Here is a 25,866-nt window from a genome sequence, read left to right as displayed (position 1 = left end):
TCTCCCCTGCCAAACAAGTTTTATATTACATAAGTCTGCAAGTAAAATCACCATCACCCCACTGACATAAATTATGAGTCAGCACTTAACTTTGACACAAGCCATGTCAAAAGATATAGCAATGTATTATCCATCATAAAAACTATGACTAGAAAACCGACCAGCAAACAACTAGAAAACCAACCATAACCATATTCTGCATTTTTGAAAATACAGAAAAGGTGTTTGTTTGAACCTACAGAAAAGGTGTTCGTTTCTTCCATCTGAAAATGTTTACACGTCCCTTTGTAAAACAGACCAGTATAATTTTGCAAAGAATGGCCTTATGACAACAATCATATTATTGCAATGCACCAAATATGAACCAATGCTTTATCCAAAAGGGAAAAATCTTGCTAAGTTATGAGTGAGATTACACAAACAGTCCAGACATGGCAGAGTTATATCCATCCTAGAAAGCTAGTTCTCACCTGGTGTGTCACGTTATCCTTGAGCAACACCAGTAGATTCAGGCTTTTCAGAGTTGGTCCCTATTCATTATCAGCAATCAGATAAATCATTAATAGCAATAATAAAAATGTTTTGATAAGTCACGACTCAAGTGTGGCATATTTCACATAGACTAAAAAAAAATGCATGACTTAATCATGTATGATGTTTTATTTACAAAAGAATAACGTTACATCAAAAGAGGTCAAACACTGACAATGAACTGAAAAAAAAAAAATCAAAAAAAATCTGGGAATCAGTGGAATCTGGAAATGTATGCTGATGACAATTTCCCAATGGAACTTCTTTCTAAATCAGGCATGAATGTATTTGATGTGCCTCATTACTTCAATATGTTAACAAAGTTGTCTTTTTATCAAAACAAATACATAACTGTTACAGCTACGACAAAATGAGGCAAAACTGAACATTCCCTATTTAGGCAAACTTGATTAGAATTTGTACTTTACTATTCCACAGACACAAAACAAGATTACAACATCTGCAAAACAGACATACAAAGCCCTTTCAATATTGTCAGTTGTATTTCTGTTAGGTCCTCATGCGAATGCTTCCCAAAGGATTGATAAAATATAGTTCCATGAATGTTCACTTTCCCGATGCCAAAGGATTTCTGAGCACAAGAATAACAGAATCTCCTCTTAAGAACATCTTTGAAATATATCTGTCTTTATTCACTGGTTTTGACTTCTTCTTGCCTTTGCCTGTTTTGGGGACTTCTGTCCACATCTCCTTCACATTTTCCAAGACCATGTTGCAATGCCTGAACAGAAGAACATAGGACATGTATTGACATAAAACAACAATCAATGCCTTTGACAATAAACCATCATGGCACAATCTGTATGATGATAACATGAGACTGTGTAGAAGACATGGAACTCAATTACGGGAAATCTTGCTGATAGTGAGTTGCTCTCAGCAATATTCCAGCTATATGGCAGGAAATAATTGAGTCTGGACAAGACAATCCCCTGATCAACAGCAAAAACATTGATCTACACAAAAAGACATCAATGATGTGTCAACAAGTCAGCAAGTCTGACCCTCTGTTCCCACTAGTCACTTCATACGACGAGCATGGTCACCTCTTGTGGCAAGCATGGATTGCTGAATACCTATTCTAGGTGGTGGTTAAAAAGCAGATATCACCCTGGTATCCAATCATAGACAATGACAGTGACAATTGACATGGTGCATACAAGCCCATGAAATGTACTTGTGTTTTATCACATGTGAAAACAGTCATCAGGGAAAACATTCAAGGTAGTTTCATATATTCTGGTTGTTGTATGGATTTTGACCAATTAAATAAAGACGCATTACACCTAACATCAGATCTAAAAATCATTGACAGGATTCTAAAATATCATGTAAAGAAAAGGGTGAGTGAGTTTAGTTTTATGCTGCACTCAGCAATATTCAAGCTATATGGCAGCAGTCTGTAAATAATCGAGTCTCGACCAGACAATCCAGTGATCAAAAAGCATGAGCATGGATCTGCACCACTGGGAACAGACGACATGAGTCAACCAAGTCAGCGAGTCTGACCACCCGATCCTGTTAGTCACCTCATATGGCATGCATAGTTGCCTTTAGTGGCCAGCTTGGATTGCTGAAGACCTATTCTACCCCAGATCTTCATGTGTCTATATAAAAGGAGTCATACCTACTTCCATGAAAGAAGTATTTTTGTGTTTGTTATTACACCAATGACCTCTCCCTCCTACAAATAATTCACTACATATAATTTGACATACCCAAACAACTTTCCAAGATTCTAAACTAATTGTCCTTAGCAAGCAAAATGAAAATTCCAAGAAACCTGACATATTTTTCAAAATTTCATCTAACGACATTACCATAAAACAAAGCATCAACACCAACATGTAAAATCCAGTGTACCATTCTCAGAAACGGTGCCTTGTAAGTCAGTAATTCATTTATCATAAAGGCAAAGATAATTGTGCAGTCATTTCTACATGAAAAAAACTTTTCAATCAACAGAAGTTCAAATATGTTTTGCCAACATAATGTCTTCAACAAACATGAATGTTACAAATTAATTAAGTAGTATAGGGAATGATAGTCCGAAAACACTTTTCAAAAACCCCTCTAAAAAGCCTCATTTAGTAAATGAGGCTTTGGTGGGACCCTTAGCTCTTGCTATTATTGCCCCTACTACAAAGCCACGCCATCACGTTTACCGTGACTTGGCAGGCGGTAACACTGTGCCGTACGGTACGATCAATAATTCTTCTCTTACAAAACCCCTACCCGGCCCATCCCTCAAGTAGTATAAGTTAGGTTCGTCGGCTTTCATATCCACTTTATCTATGTTGTAAGTTTTGACCGACCATATAGGATCGGTGGCTCGCTTACGGCTATCGCCCTCGTGTTCCCCCGGCTGGTACAGATACCTCACTAGGGCCCTATCCGGTATCTGTTTCTCCTTCCCACGCAATGGAGCGGCCGACTCTGCAACTATTGATTTTAGTTTGATAGCGTCTGCCGGTTTCTTACCGGTGAGACGGGTGACTTCATGGTTGATTGCCGACACCACCTCAGGTAACCTCGTGACCCATTCGGTCGATCGTTTTCCAGGGGTGGCCATCTCCCTAGCATACTGATAGCCGAACAAGCGCTCAGCCAAAGTCCTATTAAATCTCTCAACTATAGCTTGGCTGCGATGGGCTCCGGCCGTGCCACGTCTGACCTTTGTATCGTGTTTGGCTAGCAGTTGTGAAACGGCACCCATGAACTCCCGTCCGGGATCAACTTGCAGCTCTGTTGGCCAAGTCAGCGGGCTGCGTTTGTATATGCGTTCTAATCCTTTGGCTACTTTGGCCGAATCTTTCGTGGTCAAGGGTTCGGCTTCCTTGTAACGACTGGCTACGTCCACTACGGTTAAGGCATACTTGTACCTCTTATCATGAGGTAGGAACAGTAGGTCTGCCTGGTGAATGCTATTAGGTATGTTAATTCCGAAACTCCTTCTAGGTACGTAGCGTGGCGCCGGCAAATAGATCTGCCACAGGGCTTGTTTTTCAAGCCACGCTTTGGCTTTCTCCGGTGATACTCGCGCCATTTTAGATAGATTATCTACTGCGCTAGCTCCTTTCCAATATCCACGCGGGCTGTAATAAATAGCCTCAAATTTTTTCATGTCCATACGCGTATGTGTTTATACCATCAATAGCTATCCAACGTTTCGTGTCCATAGGCGATAGGGACGTCTTGTTTATAGTCAGTCCGTATATCTTATGTCCATCACTTCTAAGCGTGTTCATCTTATGCCTAAAGGTACGGGTCTTGAACAGGGCCTCCTTGAATCTGGCGTGTTTGATGTGTTGTTTCACCACATACTTCTTAACCCCTTTAGCTTTCCGGATCTCACTATTGTCGGCTTTCAATATGGAATACATCTTAGGTCTTAAACCTATGTACTCAGTTATTGGCGTGCCAGCACACTCGTCCTTCATCTTACCTAGGACCTTTTTATTTACCGTGCTGTGCATGGTATGGGTCTTAGGATAGTCGCTGGTGTCGTATAAATCGATGTGTTTTTTCATGTCCTCGTACACGTCCTCAGTTCGAATCTCCATCAGCAGGGAATCCGTGTCAGTGTACAGCACTTCGCACCTGTCGCCGTACTGTTTCTTAAGCTCGTTGTAGTAAAAGTCGTACATCAGGTGTTTGGATAAATCGAGGATGCTCATCCCAACGTAAACAGGTCGGTTGAATTTTATGTGGCTTTTCTTCATGTGTATGGCAACTAGGTCGTCTGTGAATATTTTATTACGGTTGAATGCCGGACTGGCTATCAATTTCCTGAGCTTGTCTTCCTCACTAGATCTAACCAGTTTCACGGTTACGCGTTTCCTAAGGTTTTCCATAGTCTTACCAAACACCGAGTTGTTCATGAGCTTGTAGAGATTTTTCTCAAAATCACTGGTGGCTTTTTTTCGTAGGTCTGTGTTCATTCTGATGTAGGGCTCCATCCATGGGCTCTGGTCGAACATGAGCACCCTGTGTATTTTGGTCAGCCTCATACCCAATGACAGGTACAGCTGTAGGTTGCGATAGTGAACTATGTACTTGGTCTTATTCATTAAGTTAGGCACGAGTTTCTCAACGTCCGCCACACGACCACCTGACAAGTTATGTTGGTACTCAGACATCCAGTCTGTGTTAACCTTCATACGTTCGGGTGCAAGGGGATAGCTGTTGTGCGATGTGTGTAATTCCTTGGGATACTCTAAGTCAACTTCGAGGATATACCCTTTGTTCGAATCTGGTGCAATGCTCATAATATCAATGTTTGGTACCCATTCGAATCCTCCTGTAGGTAGATACTGGCTCATGGCCCATCCGTACAGGTTATTTGCGTCGAGGTAGAGAATGTGATTGGTTGGTTTGTTAGGATCGTAACCTTTCACGTATTGATTATTTGCTTTCGCGTATCGTTTGGATACCATGGAAATCCCACCTCGCAAGCCTTTCTCAATGAATAGGTGCATGTCGTAATCTGTGAGCAATTCCAAATTAACTCCTGTCTTTTTAAGCAAGGCGTCCCACGACAGACCTGGGCTGGTGTAATACCATGCGGGGTCGAGTTTATACTGCTTTACACATGTTTGCCGAAACGTCTCGAACACGTCGGCTAACAGCAGTACATCTGTCCTCAAGTACAGGTCATGATAATCGCCAAGGTTCTTACAACCCAGTTTATTCCATACGTTAATCGCGTGCGAGTAATCGTCTCGTGAGACGGACGCCTCATTCAGCTTGCTATAAAAGCAGTCGATAGGAGGTAGTCTGGTCTCTGTGAACTTAGCCCAGCTATCCATGTACTCATATGGGTATACACCCTTCCTCATGAGCAGGTGTCTAGTCTCGGCGTCTGTGTATCGATCTGTGATAGGGAAGGTATTGTTGGCCTTGACCAGACTGTCGAGTGACGACAGGAGGAATTGAAACGAGTCAATGAACCTAAGTCCGTTTAAGCTGAAGGAGATGTATCTCTCCATGTTGTTGGGAATGCACGTTATATTACCATCGATTTTCGCGATGGCCTGCATGATCAAGTGAGAGTCGTATCCTCTCAAGTTGTGAAAGACAACGGGAATGTTTATTGTCTTAGGATTGATTTTAAGCTTGAGGTTGCACGCGTTGTGAGCGGCGCCTCTATACTTACCAGTTATGTGGCAGTGATCTCTCACCGAATCACCGTTAAGTGGTGAGTCGCACACATGACAGTTAGTGCTACTGGTGTGAGCTATCTTGTCGGCTCTGGTCATACGCATGGGAGCGATTCTATACAATGCATTCCTAATAATTTTTTCTTCCTCCTGCAAGCACTTTAGAAACCTTTCAGCCGCGTCAGGACCCCTATACACTACCGGAGCTTTCGTTTCCCCGTCACAACGGACGACAATGTATCCAAACGAACAGGCTTTATGCTCTTGTGTTTTGTGTGTGAAACTCCCACTAGTGGATGATTCCCCTACAACTAAGGCTTCGAAGTCGGCGTATATGATATAAGGCACAGACATTTGATTCTTGTGATTGTCGAATTTTAGGATATTTTCACCTTCCTTAGGCATGTCGACTCGTATGGCCGTCTGCCCAACACCTTGGCAATCCTCCAGGTGGGATTCTAATAAATCGGCCCGACTGAAACAGTGTAGGCATCGTACACAAAAATGTTTTTCCCCAACGTGTTTCGACTGGTCGTGCAACAACCGGCTGAGATGTTTTATCCACGTGTAGTGATACTTTTCACCTTTTTGAATCATGAATAAATTAATAACTTGACAATCCTTCACCGGGCTGACCCTGTGTACTATTGTTGTGTTACCTTCGTGTCCAAAGACATTTATAGCCAGATTATTCTGTTTTTCTACTTTAGTGATCTGGGATATTGGGGTGGGTTCATCTATACCATCCCAGTTGAGCCCATCGTCCTGTGGATAATTAGAAGGCCTGTTCGGATTAGTGGCAGCTGGAAATAAGGCTGACCTGATAGATAACCTCAGGCAATCGTTTCCTCTATTCTTAACGTTTACTATGGCTTGTTTGTTCTTATAGTAGGGAGGCAAGGCTAGGTATGACCCACCTCTGAACGGCACGTATTTAGCTATATCTAGATAGACATTATCGATTTTATCTACAGCCCACCCGGACCCTAAGTGTGTGTAGCGTTCTAGGTATTCTCGTATCTGCTGAAAACTTGTATCGATTGATGCGTCAATGGTCTCTGCATGTGTGACGACCTCTTGTTTACCTCGGAAGTAAGGCTGAACATACTCAGTGGTACTCCCAACCTGCTTATCGAGCGACATTTTCACTGTGATCTGAAACTTGATACTTCCTAGATTATTTAGTTCCTGGTTGACCTTATCAGCTATCAGAGGCTTGATATCTGTAATGTCTATGTTTCTATCAATGTGCATGCGCCAACCTCTCAAATAATTGCCTACGGCGTGCTCAGTGCGCACAAACTGTAGGTTAATAGCTCTATTCTGTCGTAATAATTCTACAAGCTGTGGTTTTCTCATACGAGAATACCCGCCTAAACCCAAATCGTGTGCCTCGGTTTTCAGTTGTTTTACAGTTGGACGTGCTACTGGGGCATGTGATAACAATGCGGTTAATCCGGCTTTCCCCAGTTTTGAATAACCCGTGTATCCAAGTTGTTTCGCTTGAGTTTTTAACTGTTTTACCGTAGGAGGGGCTTCTAAACCTAGTAATCTCAACAATGCTGGCTTCCGCATTCTAGAATACCCGATAACACCTCTCTGCTTTGCGGCCCGCTTGAGCTCGCGCACAGTAGCCATAGTGTTTACACCTAAGAGAATCAATGTCTAATTGGTCGGCAGTAACTCTTAAAAAATATTTTCTGGTGGCCGGGTACAATTCTAGACATTCTGTCAAATCGTCCCACGTACCTGGTAAAATATATAGTGTGGCTGTTTCAATCCAGTACTCACCTTGGTTATAGTATTCCTTGTATTCACTTATACTCGAAAAACGTTCTATATGGTATTGAGACGCGATATCCCGCTCCCATTCGAAGGGGTGAGTATACTTAACACCCTCTTTAATCCATACCACGTCCACTATTATCTTAAATCTGAAGCTGCCCCATAAGGCCAGTTCATATTTGAATATGTTTTCCACAGACATAGCTATACGTAGGTGTGTATAATCTCTAATTGGAGTCTATCTTGAGCAGTCGCCTACGTTCTTTTATGTAGCCTTTTTTATTCTCGTATATGAGTTGATGTCTGACTACGTTCGCTCCGTGAGCTTTACATAAACAGTAGTGTCCTTTAACCCCGATACCACACACAGAACACGTATAGTTAGGACTTCCCATATGGAAACAACAGAACCCCTGATTCCTGCATTTCCTACCACAGGCCTCGGTCTTCCCCATAAGTATATATTCGCATCGGTATGGAGCGGGTCTCATGTTTACTTATATAGGTATTTTAGTTTAATTGCTTAGCAACCAACGCAGTAGCTGCTATACCCAACACTATGAAGCCCAGTTCACGATTCATTTGTCCCTTGGATGGTGTGTAGTACTGAGCGAGTGTGGGTTTATTGAGCGCTTCCAATCGTTTACCAGTTAGTAGATAGTATTCTTTCATTGCTTCATCGACATCGTTGAATGTTTGAACGGCATGGTTTTCACGCGTGAGTTGTTCGTTAATAAAATCAATCCTCTGGAGGCGTTTTTTAGCGTACTCGGCCTGTGCTCTTTGTAATTTCTCAGTAGCGAGATCGTGTCGCTTCCTTTCTTCCTGTATTTCAGCCGCGTGATCATCTCGTAGTTTCGAGAAGAGGTAATTACTCCCGGAAAATGCCAGGGCATTCACTAACGCCCCACCGACCATCATAGCTATCGTGGCCATCCCTATATTTATTTCATTATATTATCAGGTATTATTCCTTGTTTTACTAGGATGTCTTTTGTGGCCATCGCCATACCAAGGTTCATTATGAGCATACCCATATCCTGCAGGTTGAAATCTAGCTTGATAGTTGGTTGTTTAAGCACCATTTTAGTCAACCGAGCGTACCCTACTGCTAGACTGGCTACCACTGTGGCGTGGTATGCGTCGTTGACGAACGTTTTCCCCTCAGACATTATGTATATGATATAAAATATTTTAAATTATAACATGATATGCGGGTCTACCATGGGGGATACCCCCATACCCCCACTGTTGGGGGTTACCTCACTGTTGGGTTGTGGCTCACTGTGGGAGGGTACCCCCACGTATAACCACGAGATAGCCAAGGCAGCAGTTACACCTACAGCCAACAACAGTCGGGTTGGGTTGGTCACTTTATGTTGGTTACACCACCGTTTTTTACCGGCAGCTACTCTCTTAGGATTCTTCTGTCTGGTTACTGTTGGAGGTACCACCACTGGGGTCTCCACCGTCACTGGTTCCGTCACCTCGGACATCTATACTATTATTATTATTCTTTCTCTCAAATTGACAATGTTTTGCCGTGATAATCGCCGCCGTCACTGGAGCCAACAACATACCATACTTATGGTACAGCCCGCAGCTGATAGAGCTCACGGCGTGTTCGATAAAAGGGTCTTTCTCGAGGTCCTCCCACAGGTAAAGTCGGCGCTCTGGTGGAATGGGAAGGAAGTGTGATACAATACCGGTGTATATCTGGGCCATAGCCGATCCTATTGTCTTTGTCATTTCTGCTCCGAGCCGGGACTCGTATCTAACGTACAGCTTATCGATTTCTTCGGCTGACATTTTGTTAATTTTATCTGGAGTGTAGTCTCCAAAGTAATGTTTGGCTTTGCCGCCAACAGCCAACGCCACCAGTTTCTCTCGCTTGGGGGAATCCCCAGTTGGGGAACCCTCCACAGACAATTGTTCGAGCAATTCCTCACACTGCATCTTATAATATAACAAGTAAGATTTAGTTTTAACTATATAATACCCGATGCAGACAAAACACAGAGAAATGAATGTTAAGTTGCACACGACAAATACTTCAAATATCATAGCTATGCTTAGCATTTGCTTAGCTTTGCTTAGCTTTGCTTAGCTTTGCTTAGCTTTGCTTAGCTTTAGTATACTCTATATGCTACTGGTTGGTCGGTTTTTAGAACGAGCTTAGCGTGTTTAGTTTCAGCGAGCTGTTTTTTCACCCGTTCCCGTTCTAATTTACTCATCACATCGTTCTCTCTCAAACACTCCTCGAACGAATCCCTATCCTTGCAGTGAAATAAGGCCACCCATCGCGTCTGCTCCCTGAGGTCTTTCAACACCGAGTTGAACTTCTGCGTTAGCACCCAGACGCTGTGATTTGCATGCCGGCCGGAGAAGGCCAGGTACGATAGCATGTCTCTCTTTTTTGTTATCTCGCGATTAGCGCTGCAGTCGTCCAGTATAAACAGCGTCGGTTCCCCTTTAAATTTCTCGTGAAGAGCTTTCAACCAGTCCTGCAGGCGTGTTCCAGGGTCGATTTTGTGTACGTCCGGGTCCGTCATTACCCAAGGTCGCGCGTACGTTTTATTCATGCCTAGAGTAGGGCACATGATAACGATGTTATCGAACACATCCTTGTAGTAACCCTCCAACATATCCAACACGAAAACGGTCTTCCCACAACCAGTCTGCCCGCATATGATAGCGCAGTGTGGGTCAGTGGGTAACCCCAGGGGGTCTCCCCCACTAGTAGATGGCTTGCACAAATCTCCCATTGTCTATATTAAGTTGCGCGTCCATAATAACGTACAGATATAATTTCAACTTACCAGCGGTTTGAGCCTTCTTAGTAATCTGGATGGTTATCCCTTCGCTGCCGTTATCTATACGGCGCCCGCTACCGTGCAGTTTATCATCATCCGTGGATCGCATGTCCAACCATAGGGCGTACTTGGTGGTCAGGTATTCACCGATCTGCACGGAGCCGAGGTCCAGGTCCTTTGTTATGTAGTCCCCCACTGGTAGCTTTTTTATCTCATCCCACTGCTGGTGTGGTCTCATACCATGACTGAACAGCTGGTTGGGCACGCCCTCGATGGTAACTTCCACCTTTTCAATCTCGGGGTTGAAAAACTTCTCGCTGTCCCTCCGGAATGGATCGTAATCCTCCACGGGGACGACCAGGATACCTTTCATCGATCGCGCCGGCACGTTCAGGTTGATATTCCACACAGTGTCGCTCTTATCTCGCACGACTGATCTATGCCTCAGTACGCGATCGTACAGTATAGCCATCTTCCCAGAGTACTGACTTCGAACCTGCCTGGCCAGCTCTGGACTAGTGACCATGTCGAACTCCAGAGAGATGTTGTCTATGGTATAACTGGCCTCATCACTGTTCGGCGTACGCACTACTTTGCTATAGTCGTTAAACGTGAGCTCGTATTCGAGCCTATCACCCAGCGCGGCCTGGTAAAACGGCGCGTGTCCCGTGAGCAACTCGAAGTCGAGCGGCACGCAGAATCGATTCCCGTATGCTAGAGCGATAGCCTTTTCACCGTCCGATAGCTTGTCTTGCTGGTCTGTCGTGAAGACGTATCCTATGCGCGCCCGGGTTGATTTGCTGATGCCCTGGTACACATCATTGACTCGTTCTCTCTCGCTTTTCCAGAGATCCTTGTAGCAGTGAAACACGTCGCTGTCGTCGATGCTCAGTACCTCGTTACCGCTGATCTTGACGGTCGTTTTCTTGATGATAGCTCGACCCACGTTCCGCACTAGCTCGCGTTTGTCGTTGTCGGAGGTCAACGTGATATTGAACGCCAGTCGAACAGTGCCTGGTACAATGAGGTCATTCTCACCAAGGTTTGGAAATCTAACCAGCAGAGTTTGGTTCTGGTCTATCTTGCTGGGATTGTTGGTGATGGTCACCGACTGTCGCACGGCTCTGGCACCTAATGGCTCTCTCAATTTTCTGAAAGGATCTAATTTTCTACCGTACATTGTTATATATAAATAAAATATATTTAAATACTAATGGATGAAGACATAGATATGACGGAGATGCCGGGCGCTAGTGCCCAGGCATTCGATGATGAGCAGGAGACCTCATTTACTAGTTCACCATTGAGCCAAGAACTCTTGGAAACAACGGTAAATGATTATTACAAAAGTTTAAAAAGCGATAAAAACTACGTTGAACCCCAGGGTATATACCATAAGAATTTTTTTGTTGATACAAAGGGTGTTCTACGTCTTAAGTCTGCCCCAGGGGTTGACCTCTTTAACAAGATCAATAAAAAACCACTGGCCTTGTCAACTCTAGCCAGCCGCAATGGTGGTGCTGAATTTATCCGTGAACATCTAAACATGCGTGATTACGGTGGTGCAATACCTAAGACCGTTAAAGAAGATCTGCAAGCTACCAGATCCCACCTCACCACTATAGATGAAATGACGCCAGAGCGTGCTACAGAAGCCTCGGACAGCATAGAAAAACTGTTGAGCACCTACTGGGACAAACCGTTACCGGGATTTGACTTTCCGGTAAGGGAACTGCGCGGCTTAGATGAAGCCGTGAAACGCGTGCGTGGAGAACTCGTGAACAACATGGGGAAACTGAACGAAATCGACGAGCACATCGCTAGGGAAAAAACCAAACTCACCGAAACTGACGACGATGATATGAAGCGTCGCATCAATGAACGAATACGTGATTTAGAAGACGAGAGACGTACACGATTGGAAGCCGCTTCCTCGAATCGTGAACATCTTCGATCCCAGATCAGTCGCATTCGGGAAACAATCGATAGAATACTGAACGAAGATACAACTTTAGCCAACAGGATTCGGATATTGTTCCGGGAGCAAGGGATCACCATCGCCAGCATTCTAACTGCATTGGGTTTCATCATATCAACCCTGGTGGTGTCACTGGTGGGGGGTGCCCCCACACCCCCAAGTGCCGGCGGTGGAACTCCCAGCGGTGGTGGTGGTGTTAAAGACTGGATTAAAAAACTCGGGGAAGGCCTAGCTAAACTGGCTGGTAAAGCCGCCGAAGCCCTTCCCGGCATCCTGGGTAGCATCGTCTCGTGGTTGTTGGGCGCTCTGTCTAAAACTGCCATGTGGCTCAGTCAAAACATGTGGGCAGCCATCGTCGCCGTGGCGGGTCTGGTGTACGTAGCGGCTAAGAAATCTTTAACCAAATAAGTCCCAAAGTTACCCCACCAACCACTAGGGCTGTTTTATTATCAATATGCTGCTGATTGGAGGCCTGAATATGGGGGTGTGTGGGGGGTACCCCCACATGAACTTTAGGCTCCGGAGGTGGCTCCACTATACCCGTTTCACGTGGTGGGATGTGTGGGATATAGGGGGTGTTAATATCGGGGTTGATGCCCAACTTTTGGTCCGCCGTGGCTATGACTATTTTGTTGTTATAACCCACCACTTTTTTTACTCTCAGTTGCATATCACTCGGAGACATATACAGCCCCACACCGAACACGTAGTTAACTTTCGATCTGGCGTATTCTAACACGTTTTGGTAGCGTTCGATGGCCCGCGGGAGATCAACTGGAGAATTAATAGCATCCTCAACGTTGGAAACGAATTGTTTCTGAGCGTCGTAAGCAGTTCCCTTACCGAGGATGTTAGAACGCGTCATCGACTGCGCACCCAACAGCGACCACACATACGTTCGAATCGAGTCGTTCAAGCGTATTGTACCAGCACGAGTGAATCCTTTCGATGTGTCCAGCATGAACATTTTCCACCCGTCTGCGGTTGACTGCTCCACTTTCTGGACTGTGAAAGCAACACCACCCTTAAAGTTCATACGATCATCCCTCCATTCATTACTCGACAAAGCAAAGTCCGGGCGTAGTTTACCTTGTTTCAGTATAAGATCACTGAGTTCTTTCACTGATCGCACGCCATCAGAAGGAATACCCAACCCGTGGTTCGGCCCCGGCAAACGCCAATCCGTCTTCGGGTTTATTTCGAATTCATTACAAATACGTTCATAGGCCCGTCTATCGTATGGGTTGTTTGTTGCGTCCCACGCTTTATCCTGTGGGAGGGGGGCACTGATCTCTTTAAGGATACGTCTGACCTGGTAGTACACGTGGAATTTGAACACAGACTGACTTAGCGGTCCACGCCGAGTGTCGGTCAATGCCACACCACACCCCGTTGTAGCGCACCACACAGCAAAGTTGAATTGATTCTGCCAGAACTGCATAGGGTTGTTGAACCACGCGTGGACTGCCTCAATGTTAGTCACCATAAGCTTATACTTATCGAACACATCTAAAAGCTGGGCATTGAAATACAACTCAGGAGCAACCACGATCTTCATGGGGGAGAAATCTACATCCAGTTTAGGGTAAAACACACCAGGGGAATACATTTTAAAACTATTATATAAATAAATATATATGTAATATGTACATAACACTTCCAGGAATAACGAGCGGTGAGGCCGTTCAGCTGACGCACGCGATCGATAACACGTCAGGTCAACTCGAAGTCGCACTCTGCGATATCACCTACCTACCGCAATGGACTAACATTAATATCAGCAACAATAAGCTGTTCGTCAGTGGAACTCGCAGTCAGATAACTGACGGCTACTACAGCGTGTGCTCTCTAAACGACGAGGTCTTCAAACCCCTGGGAGCCGAACTCAAGATGAACGACTCAAACGGCACAGTGGTGTTAATCAACAACGGAAGAACCTCCTTGAGGCTCGGTCGACCATTAGCGAGGATACTCGGTATGTCTCCTGACGAGATAAAACCAACAACAACCGTCACAGGCACGAAGTTACCCGAACTAGTACCGTACCGAGAGCTATACATTCATCTCGGTCAGGTGAGCACAACGTATAACATTCAAGGAGGCCACCCTTCCACTATACTGAGAGCAGTGCCGGTGAAAACTGAGAAATTCAACGACGGTAGAACCGAGTCATTTTCACCACGGCAGTATAAGAGATTAACCCAGGGCAACATACCTGAACTGACAATATCGGTGTTAGATATAAATCATAATCCTGTAAATATAGGATACCTCAGCTTAACGCTTCACGTAACATGACCAGCGCACAAGGGCCCGGAGTGAAAAAATGTGTCAATATCGGGATCTCCGACCTCGGAGACACACGCGGTTTCGACGCTCCCGGAGTAGATGGTAAATCATACGCCTTGCAACTAAAAAACAACATTTACAAACGCGTTGAAATCCCCTCCGGTGGAGCCCTAAGTGATATGATAGATACCACAGGAGCAACAGCCAACACTAAGTACGCCCTCGTCAACACCGGTGATGACAACTGGAGAATATACCCATCATTCGGAGGTAAACTGTTCGACTTAGGCGATGTTGAGAGCACTACCGTCGTCAAAAACAAACCATATATGCTCGTCTTCACTGAAGATGACAAGTGGGTGTTGTTACCCGATAACAAATGGTTTCTCAATATTAGACTCGTCTCCCCTTACGTGTTCACGGATAACAAAGACAACCACCTAAACAAAGTCGTGAACAATGGAACCCTGCTCGTGGCTTACGTCCCAACTCAGAGACGTAGCATAGTCGTCAGCCCAGTCAACACTATAGCAGCCCACATGCTATCGAGTAAACCGGCCATGCAAAACGTGAAATTGCAGTTGGTGTCTGAATTCGAAGGCGTGGTCAAGATACTAGAGAGTCTACCGGCAAACTCAACACTGTTCATCAAAGTCTACCTAGGGGAACCATCGGGGAATGATGTCGAGATCGTGAAGGGGATCAAACTCGGGTGGGTGAAACGACACCAGTTTCAAGTTTGCAACGTTTACGTGCGGGTGGGTGTCGACTCCAAGACCAGTCTGCAGGGGGTCAACGTGATCGTAGAAAACAAGATATCACTAATCAATATCTTCCTGCCTTACAACATACACTTCATGGGTATAAAGTTAACCCCTGAATTATTATCAGAAAACCAGTTGGAAATTATATCATAATAGTATAATAATGACTAATCATCATCCCAACACTACACTTAACGACCTGGGAGATACAGATGGATTCGATCAGCCTGGTGAGGAAGATGAATTCTACATCCTACACTTCAAAGACAACATGTACAGACCGGTGCCGTTACCAGATTTTAAAAAACCTAAATGGCTGATCAACTTAACACCCACCTCACCTTATATCACAATAGACGAAAATAATTGGATCACTAAGATTAGGAACAACGGTATCTGGGTCGGGGATTTCATTCCGGAGAGGGGGTTAGCACCCAGACGATCTGATGGTTACGACAAAAATGGGTTATCAACTTACTTCGAAAATAAATTAACATTTAGTAATCCTGAAATAATAACCCCCCCTTTCACACTCATCATAGAAGTCTTCTTTACGGATATATTCGATAGAGACTACCCAATAGTACACCAAATTTTACCCGGGGTGTCAATACGCTGGGATTACACAACCGATTATTGTCGTATTGTTATACAACAGGATACCACGGGTCCTATAAACCACTTAATAAGCCCCAGTGAGGTTTTTATCAGAATAGGATATTTTATTAGCCTCTCACCTATTGCCCTGAATACTAGTATAGAACTTATAGGCTTCAAATACATTGATAGATTTTTAACTGAACCCCAATTAAAATATCTTTCAAAATATATATTATAGGATGGGTCTGTACCCAGTCGTAGAGGAAGTAGCTAAGACGTTAGAAACCGTAGATGGGTTCCGCTTGAGGCAGTTATGTGATGTAAAACGTCAACTAGAACAAGACCGTGACACGCGGAAAGCACTATGTAAAAAATATAATAGAGCTTTCAATATCGTGGACGGGGCTGACACTACCCTTATGACAACCAGCATGGGACTAGGGGCGGCAGGAGTTGTGTTGTTAACCACCATCGTGGCTGCACCTATAGTTCTAGGGTTTGAAATAACAGCTGGTATAGCGGGGGTGTTAGGGTTGACGCTTAAGTTGGTATCACGCAGACTGCATCGTAAGGCATTGAAACACGACGAGATCAGGGTTCTGGCTGAAGCAAAGCTGAACACAGTTAGTGAGCGTATTTCCACGGCACTCTCTGACAGTAAGATCTCAGAAGAGGAGTTTCGTTCAATCCTCTCTGAACTCAAAAAATATAACGGAATGAAACAAGATATTCGATCCAAGTCTCGTAAGTCTGCTATCAGCGAGGACGAGAAAAAAAAGTACATAGAACAGGGGATACAAAAAGCCCAGCAAGCCTTTATTATGAACACCAAAGAGATCGTAGGCGGTTCACGTTAAACTGTTTCATTGATATAAACATAACATAGCCGTAAGCGAGCCACCGATCCTATATGGTCGGTCAAAACTTACAACATAGATAAAGTGGATATGAAAGCCGACGAACCTAACTTATACTACTTGAGGGATGGGCCGGGTAGGGGGTTTGTAAGAGAAGAATTATTGATCGTACCGTACGGCACAGTGTTACCGCCTGCCAAGTCACGGTAAACGTGATGGCGTGGCTTTGTAGTAGGGGCAATAATAGCAAGAGCTAAGGGTCCCACCAAAGCCTCATTTACTAAATGAGGCTTTTTAGAGGGGTTTTTGAAAAGTGTTTTCGGACTATCATTCCCTATACTACTAATTATGCCTATTTTAAAACAATAGTGAGAACATTTGATGTTCTCTTTTCTGTAAAAACTCATGTAACCTCCAGTCTCAGTAAACTTATCCTCGTTACACTCCAGTACTGATGGGAGGTCGCATCAGGTAACCTTTGAGACTGACCAATCAGAGCACAGCTTACCAAATCGCGAAAGTGCACATTCGCACATACCTTTTGAACTTTTTATCTCGAAAAGGTTCATACACGAACGATTTCGAATGCTATTTAGCGTACGTTCGCTTCTGGGTGATGCACAAGGCGTACGTACAACCATGACAACGGTGAGTAAACAGTAGCTGAAAAATGTGTTTTTGGCAATATTCAAGGATGTTATCTTGAGGAAATTTTAGGTAATAGTAATAATGTCAACAGAAACCCCAACATGTATATACTGCAGGTGAAATAATTGCGTTATGTGCGGATTTTTGTTTGCGGAGAGATCTGTGCCAGTGACGTGAATATTTTGAAAGTCGATCCGATCCCTAAATAGTAGCCGTTGTCCGATTGGTTAAATCTATTTAACGATCTCACGTTTGATTGGACGGCCATTTGTCACTCAAAGGTTACCTGACGCGACCTTCTACTACGTTTTGTTAGACTCAGTGGTGGAGTGTAACGAAATGCACTGAGACTAAGTTTACTCTGACTGTATGAACTGAATGTTGAATGGTTTACTTAGACTGTGTAACCTCGTGTGAAATATATGTACAATGAAAGCATTTTGGGCCAGTGGCCCATTACCGAATAAAATTTTGAAATTCATTAGGGCCTGAGACAGATTGTTTTAAGTTTACAGTTAAAACTATGAAAACAAATATTCTGAAGTCTGCCACAGTGAATTAACAAAAAGGAATTACCTGTCAAAAGCCTTAACTCTGGCAAGCAGTTTCTTGTTGTTTCGACAATTGATGAGAACCTGTGTGTTGTTTTTTACCGACTGTGTCAGGACAGACAAGGGTCCTGTATTAAATTCTTCCTGTTCTCTTGCAGACAGCTCTTCTGGTGTCATTTCACTCTTCGGTTTTTGCATTAGTGCCCTGAGAAATTCAAAAAGCAAAGTTGAATGGACATCCTTGTTTACACAAGAGTAAACGTATATCTATAGTACAACCTGGCATGATATATTATCAAAACGTTTTGACGACGTCGTATAAAGCAATGTTGACAGAGTGAACGAAAACAGGACACACTATTAAATTACAAACAAAGGAGGGAAGTGTAACTTTTCTGACCATGAATTCCATTGTTACGTGTTGTAAACAACTAATGCAAATGTTCTGGGATATCTACCTTTTAATTAAGGCAGGGCATGTATACTTTGGATGGATTATAAAAACATAAACAAAAACATTTGATCACCGGTAACACATACGAACACATGAATGTTTGTAAGCTATATCCTACATAAGTGATTCAAAATCAAGGCAGGACACAGAAGTGATAATATCTTGGCATATATTTACACTGTAAAAATGTACTTACGACATCTTGCTCCTGTTCGATTACTCCGATTGCCTATAACCTTTCTTATTCGCCGCCAAACGATTCCAATACGTTTATGGACTGCGCATGCGTGATGACCTTGTCGGGAAAAATTCATCTCCAGAGTAGAAGAGTTCCAACAAGTGCTCGTTGCTCTCCAATCACAATTCGCCACAAAATACTGAAATAGGCGTGTATTTCCAAGCTACTTGCGGTAACCCGCGTACTGTTAAGGTTAAAAAATAACCAGGTAGGCTTTGATTTATGCTTTTGGCGCCGATAATTGGCGCTCAGTCACTGCTGCTTATGTTTTCTGTTAATTTCGGTCATTCTTCTACTCGTCTACTTACAATGACATTGTTACTACCAAATAAACACAATAAGACACTATTAAGATATACTTGGCGACTAAGAACTGAATGTTGTTGTGTTATGATTCTGTTAGTGCACTATTTGATAATTGTGCATAGAGAATTATATGAGAGATTTTGTTCCTGTTCAGGGTCATTCGAAATGAAGGTGGGATATCTGTACCAACTGGTGGCACTAGCATGTCTATGGCTTGCTGTGGCAGCAGACGGAAAGACAGAAAAGAAAGAAGCCAAGAAGTTACAGATCGGAGTAAAGAAGAGGGTTGATCCAGACAAATGTACTATTAAGTCCAAGAAAGGAGACACTTTGAAAATGCACTATACTGTAAGGCAAATAATGATACTATATACACTTATCTTACCTCACACATAAATGTCGTTTTTTTAATAATGCTGAGTGCACATTATTTTCAATGAACCCCACTACAAGTGAGGTACATTTCATTATACAACTCACTTTGTACTTTGTAGTATTACTTCCTTATCTCGAGTAACATTGAATCACTCATGATGCGCAGAAATTAGCGATATTTTGCAAATGCAAATAGATGGAAGGGTAAGAATTCTATTTTTGTGTGTGTTGTCTGCAAAATCTGGTGATAGCTACGGAAAGATTTGCCTCGAAATTCCAACATATAAAGTTTGACAAAATGTTCAGATGTAGTCCCTGTGAATATTAAGAAGGAAAATTACGCCACTGGGATTTGACTAAGACAATACCTGGGAAAAACCGCAAGATGCAAGATTCAAGTCATTTGATTCACACAGGTTGGCTGAAGTGTACGATATGATACCCATGCTTCAAACAGTTCAAAATTAACACTGAAATGTTTGGCAAGATAAATATGTGGATCACTGGTCCTTGGGGGCCCATGAGTTGATGTACCCTTCGCATGACTAGTATGACTGTGGACACTTCCCATGTGATAGGTTAGTTGGTTGCTTTTCTGCACTTAGAAATTTACAATGTGTGATCGTGGTCTGTTAATAATCGGGCCAGTAAATCCAATAACATCATCAGCGTTGATTCATTCATGTTGGTACAATGACAGCCAACCAAGTCAGCAATCCAGGCCACCAGATCTTGTTAGTTGCATTTTATAGCAACCATGGATTTTCACAGAATTTTCCTGCAAATGAGTATTAGCCCCAGTTCAGTCAGTAAATAACAGTTATCTAGGTGTTTCACACATCTTTGCCACTGTCATTGCACATGAAGTTGACAAGCCATTATGTACCTGAAGTACTGTTCAAATCAGCATTATGCCAACCTCACTCACTGAATAATTAACAGCTGTCAGTGCATCTCAATACTAAAGGTGACATTTGTTTGCATTATGGAATAACTATTTTCAAAATATTCCCTTTATGTATTTAGCTGTTCATCTTCATGCATGTGTATTGATTTGTCAGCATAAGTGTATTTTTACCTTAGCCTGACTCATGTTACAATTCAGGATCAGTATAAATTTTTATTTTTTCAATGGACCTCCAGACCTGGTGCTTATTAGAGGCCAGGCGATTATTAGGGGCTTGACACTTATTAAAATACTGATTGACCAGTGCCACAGGAAGTTATGATTTGAGGGACAATTGCTTTATGAATTTATTTTTAGACCAAGGGAGAAAATTATTTGTGAAAAAATGCAAAGGTCTATACCCAACTCTTATTAGAGGACCGATGCGTATTTCTTAAAGCGCTGCTTTATCCCCAGCACTTATTAGAGGCCCAGTGCTTAATAGAGGAAGTCCTATATTAGGCAATGTTTGTTGTCAGCTGTATTCTCACATTATGTGACCAAACAAATATCCTAGCCTTAAACAAGTAAACACAATATATCTTTATGATATATGTCAGTTTGCAGTATAGAAATTGAGTGTTCTAATAACTATAGCTGGCTTGCATTGTTGTTTTGTGGTTTCATTAACAAATTGTGTATTTTGTATTTCAGGGCAGACTGGAAGATGGTACAGAGTTCGACAGCAGTTTGTCAAGGAATGAGCCATTTACCTTCACATTAGGAGCTGGGCAGGTCATCAAAGGCTGGGACCAGGGATTGTTTGGGTATGAGTGGGACATTCTCACAGCATTTGTAACAGCTGGTTAATCAAACTCATTAAAAATAATGTGTAAGATAGTGGTTCTTTTTTATCTTGTCTTGTGATTGTGTTGCTTTCTCTTTAACAGTCTAGACAAACCAAGGTAAAAATGATGACAAAATACAATAATAATTTTAAATATATGTTTCCTTACCACCTTTTCAATCTTTGTGTGATTCTACAATAATTCTACAGTAATAATACATCTGCAAAAATAATATAATTTTGCAATAAGTTGGAATAAGTAGTATGGATCACATGCATGTGCAGACCTTTCATGAAGTCATTCTAGAAGTATCTTCGTACATGTTGCTCTAAACATACAAGACAACCTGATTTTCAAAAAATACTTGTGTTTATTTTTTGCATTAATTTAACTATTCCAACAACTTCATATTAAATAAAACACAAATATGTATCTACTTATCTTCAGAAAATATTTATAATTTGAACCATCCCAAACTGACTGGTTAGTCAAATCTGTGGAACACCCATATCGAACGTGTGTCTTGTCCAAGTAGAACAAACATTTTTGCTTTATCTTATGTTTTGGAAAGAAACCATGAACTATTTCATTCCAGAATGTGTGAAGGTGAGAAGAGGAAACTGGTAATACCAAGTGACGTGGGTTACGGTGACAGAGGTGCACCACCAAAGATTCCTGGTGAGTGTCATGCCATGTTGAAGATATTGATGATATGAACATCTTAATCAGTCTACCGGTACACACACCTCAAGCCTTGATAACTGTAAGACTAAGATGAATGAGTTCGGATTTAAATTCCTGTTAAGTAGTTGCCATGGTTGGTTTTGGCTGTTTAATGCCACTCCCTGCAATATTCAAGTGGCGGTCTATAGACAATCGAGCCTTGACCAGACAATCCAGTGATCAACATCATGAACACCAATCTGCACACCTGTGATGCGATGACATGTGAACTAAGTCAGTGAGCCTGACCACCTGACTGTGATATTCGCCTCCTACGACAAGTGTGGGTTACCAATTTTAACCATGATCTTCACAGAGTCCTTGTAGTTTGTCATTACTGTTGATGCTACATAATGATCCTCACTCACTCACCCATTGTGTCTCACTTTGGATCTCCCCCCACATCAAGATGACATTCCATGATTTGTTCGGCTTTAAACCCAAGTCTTTGAAACACTAATTTCAGCACTGTTTCTCATGGTCTGCCCACAGACAAGTCCCTTTACAGAGTTGTGTCCCTTTAACAGCAGTATCCTTCAGGCAAAGATTTCAGTGTGAATACATTGGTTTGTGTGAACTACACCATGCTACTGGTTTCTGTGAAAGTGGTAGATGACCAAGTCATGATGTCCATAATGTATCAGGAATCTTGTTCAAAACTGCATTAAACATTTACCTATTTTGATTTTAAGAACACATCCTAATATGATAATTGGCTCATCTGACGACTTGCATAAGTTTTCTCCCCCTGTTTTACATCAAACCTTTCCAGTGGCTGAAAATGGGCCCTAAGATGTCTTGTCATTTATGTATTGCTCAACACATGGACTTTGCAATGAGAGTTCCAGAAAATATTTTGACTCATTCAATGCAAACATACATGTTATCATTCTTCTTGGATAACAATAGTATTCTGTAGGTATCTGCTGTATTTGTGTTACTCTTTTATGGAGCCCCTTCGGTAGCTTGAAACCCAGTTGATTAAAAAAAATTGAAGAGCCGTAATTTGCTTTCAAATGATGTTTCAGGACTTTAAATTTGCATTGTTTGTGTGCTGGACAAGTAAGATCATTCTATGGGTATACCATTTCTTTATCACCATGGATACAATCAGAGTTATGCCCCTTGTTCACTTCAAATCGTCATTTATAGAAGCTGCTGATATGCTACCCCAAGTGTTTCACATTTGACATAAACTCACAACAGTGAAAGACAGGGATGACAGTAGGAAAGTCTATTATCAGCTGAAAATTTAATATTGTGTCATTGAATGTGGGCTTCAGGGGGAACTGAACCAATCAATTTGAAATCCATGGATTAGCAGACAGTTGCCCTCCCTTGGAACAGGTTAAAGTGACAGTATACTACACATAGCTCCTGCATGCATGAGGTTCTGTAGTGCTCCTGTATGCATGAGGTTTTACTGTATTCCATCAGTAAAAAGCCATACAGGTGTGTACTCTGAAAACTGCACTATTGTTTTCTCATATGTTATACTTTATTTTGGTGTTATATTTTCAGGACATGAATGCTTGATAGAGTTTAGAATCTGTGTTACAATTTTTTACAGAGTTAGGTCCCTTGTTAGGCATCTTGTGGATGTTATCCCCAGTGGGAACATATTTTCTCATGTGCTATAGATAGTAAAAGCATGTGGTTTTTTTTCAGAGCATGAATGCCTTGATAGAGTTAAAAAATGGAAATCGTGTTAGGATTATTAAGAGAGTTCTGTCCCTTGTCATGCGTTTCTTGACTTAGTGGACGTAAAAGCAAGTGGTATGTTTTTTCAGGACATGAGTGTCATAGTGGAAAAAAACCAGTCAGGAACAGAATGTACACTGGCCTGGAGAAAGGATGACCGTGTCTTAATGTTGCATATATATGCATTAGGTGACATGTTCGGGTTTATGGTTGTATATTTGATGATGCTATACAAAGTTGTTCACTGGTCATGAGGGGGACATGGATCGCGGGTACATTAATCCAGAGCCCAGAGTGACCAGTGAACAACATACGTATTTACCAAACACCTCATTGTTTGAAGCATGGGTACAGATCTTTTAGCAGCCGCTGCTAGATATTGCTGACAAGAAAAACAGATTTAGAGTTGTCTGCCTTCCATCAATTTCGCAAGTTTGGTAACTTCTGCAATTCATATGTGATTCAATCATATTTAAGACCAAGAATTACTACCACAAAGTGCCAGATGAGTTTGGTATTACCAGCAGGGTTCCTTGAAATGTAGCTTGCTTGTAAGCGGGGTACACTGAAAATAATGAAAGCGTGCTCACCATAGTAGAAAAAGGACATTAATGTTTGAGATAAGCAGATATGTCGGTTACACGAACCTCTGACGTGTGAATAATGTGCACACCCTGTATTTCCAGGTGGCGCAACACTCATCTTTGAAGTGGACCTGATCAAGATTGAAAGAAAGGAAGAATTGTAATCAAGTCTGACAGAGTAATGGCTCCTGCATTTATCTCAAGTGGATCATCTTTACAGTCTTTGACCATAAATAGACTTTATTTTGCAGATAAATATCCAGTGTTTTGAAGTGATTACACAATGTTTGTTTACCATGTTTATGGTTCAGATTTCTCAAATGAACACTTGGAATTAAGATGCGAACCTGTGAAAGATTGTAATCTTTGTTGAATCGTTACGTCGTTTTCATGAAGAGCATAGAGTTTTAGTCTATTATTAATTTGTAGTTGAATTATATCAGTGTCTGTTCTGAAGGGAATTTTAGTCTTAATGTTTGAAGCATTTCATGTCAACTATATGTGTTGTATTCAGATACCAAGTACACATCCATTAGTCAAACTTTTGATAAAAAACATTTGGCAGTGAAGAAAACAAAATGACAAAGTCCTGTTTTTTGACAGCCACGAAAGTATGTGACATGTTTCAAAAACACCAGGACTTTAATGAAAATGACAGTGATAAGCACTGCGACAGGCTACATGAGGTATGGTTCCTGCATATTTCACCTGTCACCATCTGAAACACTTATTATGTTTCAAGAAGCCATATGACCAGCACCGTATAGCTTAATGGCAAGGCTAAAAGGTACAGATAGTTTGTAGACTTCTCAACAGCGCGCACAGATCCATTGTGGCTTAATTTTTTTACAAATAAGGTGAAACCTTTTTTTGTACTTGTCTTGTGAGACACTTAGATCTTTTTACTTTTGAAAAAGTGATTTACTGTTGTCCTTGACCCATGACCTTTTACAGACTACTGGTGTTTTATAATCATAAATACCCCTAGTACCTTTATGTGAATCTGGTGTATGAATGATTGTGCTAACCAGCTATTGTGAGTGTCATGTACAAAGAATGTCTGTTGTCATCTTTCAGTCAGTATATGGATTAACTGTTCTACTCCAAGTGTACAGTTGTCATGGAAACAGATACACTATTGCTGGTGATTACTGGGGCTGTCACAATTCATTCATACCTTATGAATTGAACTGTTACTTCATGAACTGAATTTGTTATTTGTGATCACATTGCATCAAATATTCACAAAATTTCATCAGGAGTGTGTATACTTGAATACTGGAGTTATCTGTTAGATTGACATATGCACAGTGGAATATATCCAAGTCAGGCACTGTTATATGTTCAATATGACATGGTCTCTGGGCATTGTGTTAAATTATGACCGTTATAATGGTCAGAACATACTGGAGAAAACATTTTGTCCTTGTTGCACTGAATATAGTGACAACTACAACTGCTCAATAACTATTTGTAACCCAATATTCACACTCATTACCCCTATTCATTCTATTTAGCCTCATACTGGATACGTCGCAGCCCTAGTATTTACTGGTAGCTTTCATTGAAATATTTCTGCAGAAAGGTATACCTCAGTACATGTAGTACTGGAATGGACCACTTGCATATTCTGCATAAAATCATGCTGTTCTACTTTCATGCCGTTAAGCAAGGGTTCCTGAATGTTTGTGTTCTGTGGGATGTAAAAACGAGTAAATATGTTTGAAGGAAACACAATCTTTGGCTTTTTTTCAG

The 25,866-nt window shown here is 42.1% G+C and overlaps 2 protein-coding genes across 3 annotated transcripts in view; one reads left to right on the top strand and one right to left on the bottom strand.

The window, feature by feature from the left end:
- Window positions 1-641: 641 nt before the first annotated feature.
- On the bottom strand, window positions 642-18,774 carry LOC137295104 (small nuclear ribonucleoprotein Sm D2). Its single transcript, XM_067826400.1, has 3 exons — window positions 18,647-18,774; window positions 18,022-18,201; window positions 642-1,273 (listed from the first exon to the last, which is right to left on the bottom strand). The coding sequence occupies exons 1-3, from the start codon at window positions 18,649-18,651 to the stop codon at window positions 1,099-1,101; spliced, it is 360 nt and encodes a 119-aa protein (XP_067682501.1). The 5' UTR covers window positions 18,652-18,774; the 3' UTR covers window positions 642-1,098.
- LOC137295103 (peptidyl-prolyl cis-trans isomerase FKBP2-like) overlaps window positions 18,618-25,866 on the top strand; it is an 8,215-nt gene continuing 966 nt past the window's right edge. The window contains exons 1-5 of one of the 2 annotated variants that reach the window (XM_067826399.1): window positions 18,618-18,896; window positions 19,149-19,342; window positions 20,970-21,082; window positions 21,699-21,781; window positions 24,214-24,289. In XM_067826399.1, the coding sequence (XP_067682500.1) occupies window positions 19,160-19,342; window positions 20,970-21,082; window positions 21,699-21,781; window positions 24,214-24,275 (441 nt within the window). In that variant the 5' untranslated portion in view covers window positions 18,618-18,896; window positions 19,149-19,159 and the 3' untranslated portion in view covers window positions 24,276-24,289. Of the gene's footprint in view, window positions 18,897-19,148; window positions 19,343-20,969; window positions 21,083-21,698; window positions 21,782-24,213; window positions 25,844-25,866 lie in introns of those variants that run through there. The other variant, XM_067826398.1, reaches the window with a different exon arrangement.

Source organism: Haliotis asinina, chromosome 8, assembly GCF_037392515.1.
Source record: "Haliotis asinina isolate JCU_RB_2024 chromosome 8, JCU_Hal_asi_v2, whole genome shotgun sequence".
In the NCBI taxonomy this organism is placed as follows: Eukaryota; Metazoa; Mollusca; class Gastropoda; order Lepetellida; family Haliotidae; genus Haliotis; species Haliotis asinina.
This window is presented reverse-complemented; position numbering and strand designations above follow the sequence as displayed.

Excerpts from the sequence above, each read along its gene's own strand:
- LOC137295104 (XM_067826400.1), bottom strand. Across the intron at positions 1,274-18,021 it reads AGAGTTAAGGCTTTTGACAG|GCATTGCAACATGGTCTTGG; the intron begins GTAATTCCTTTT and ends TCTTCTGTTCAG.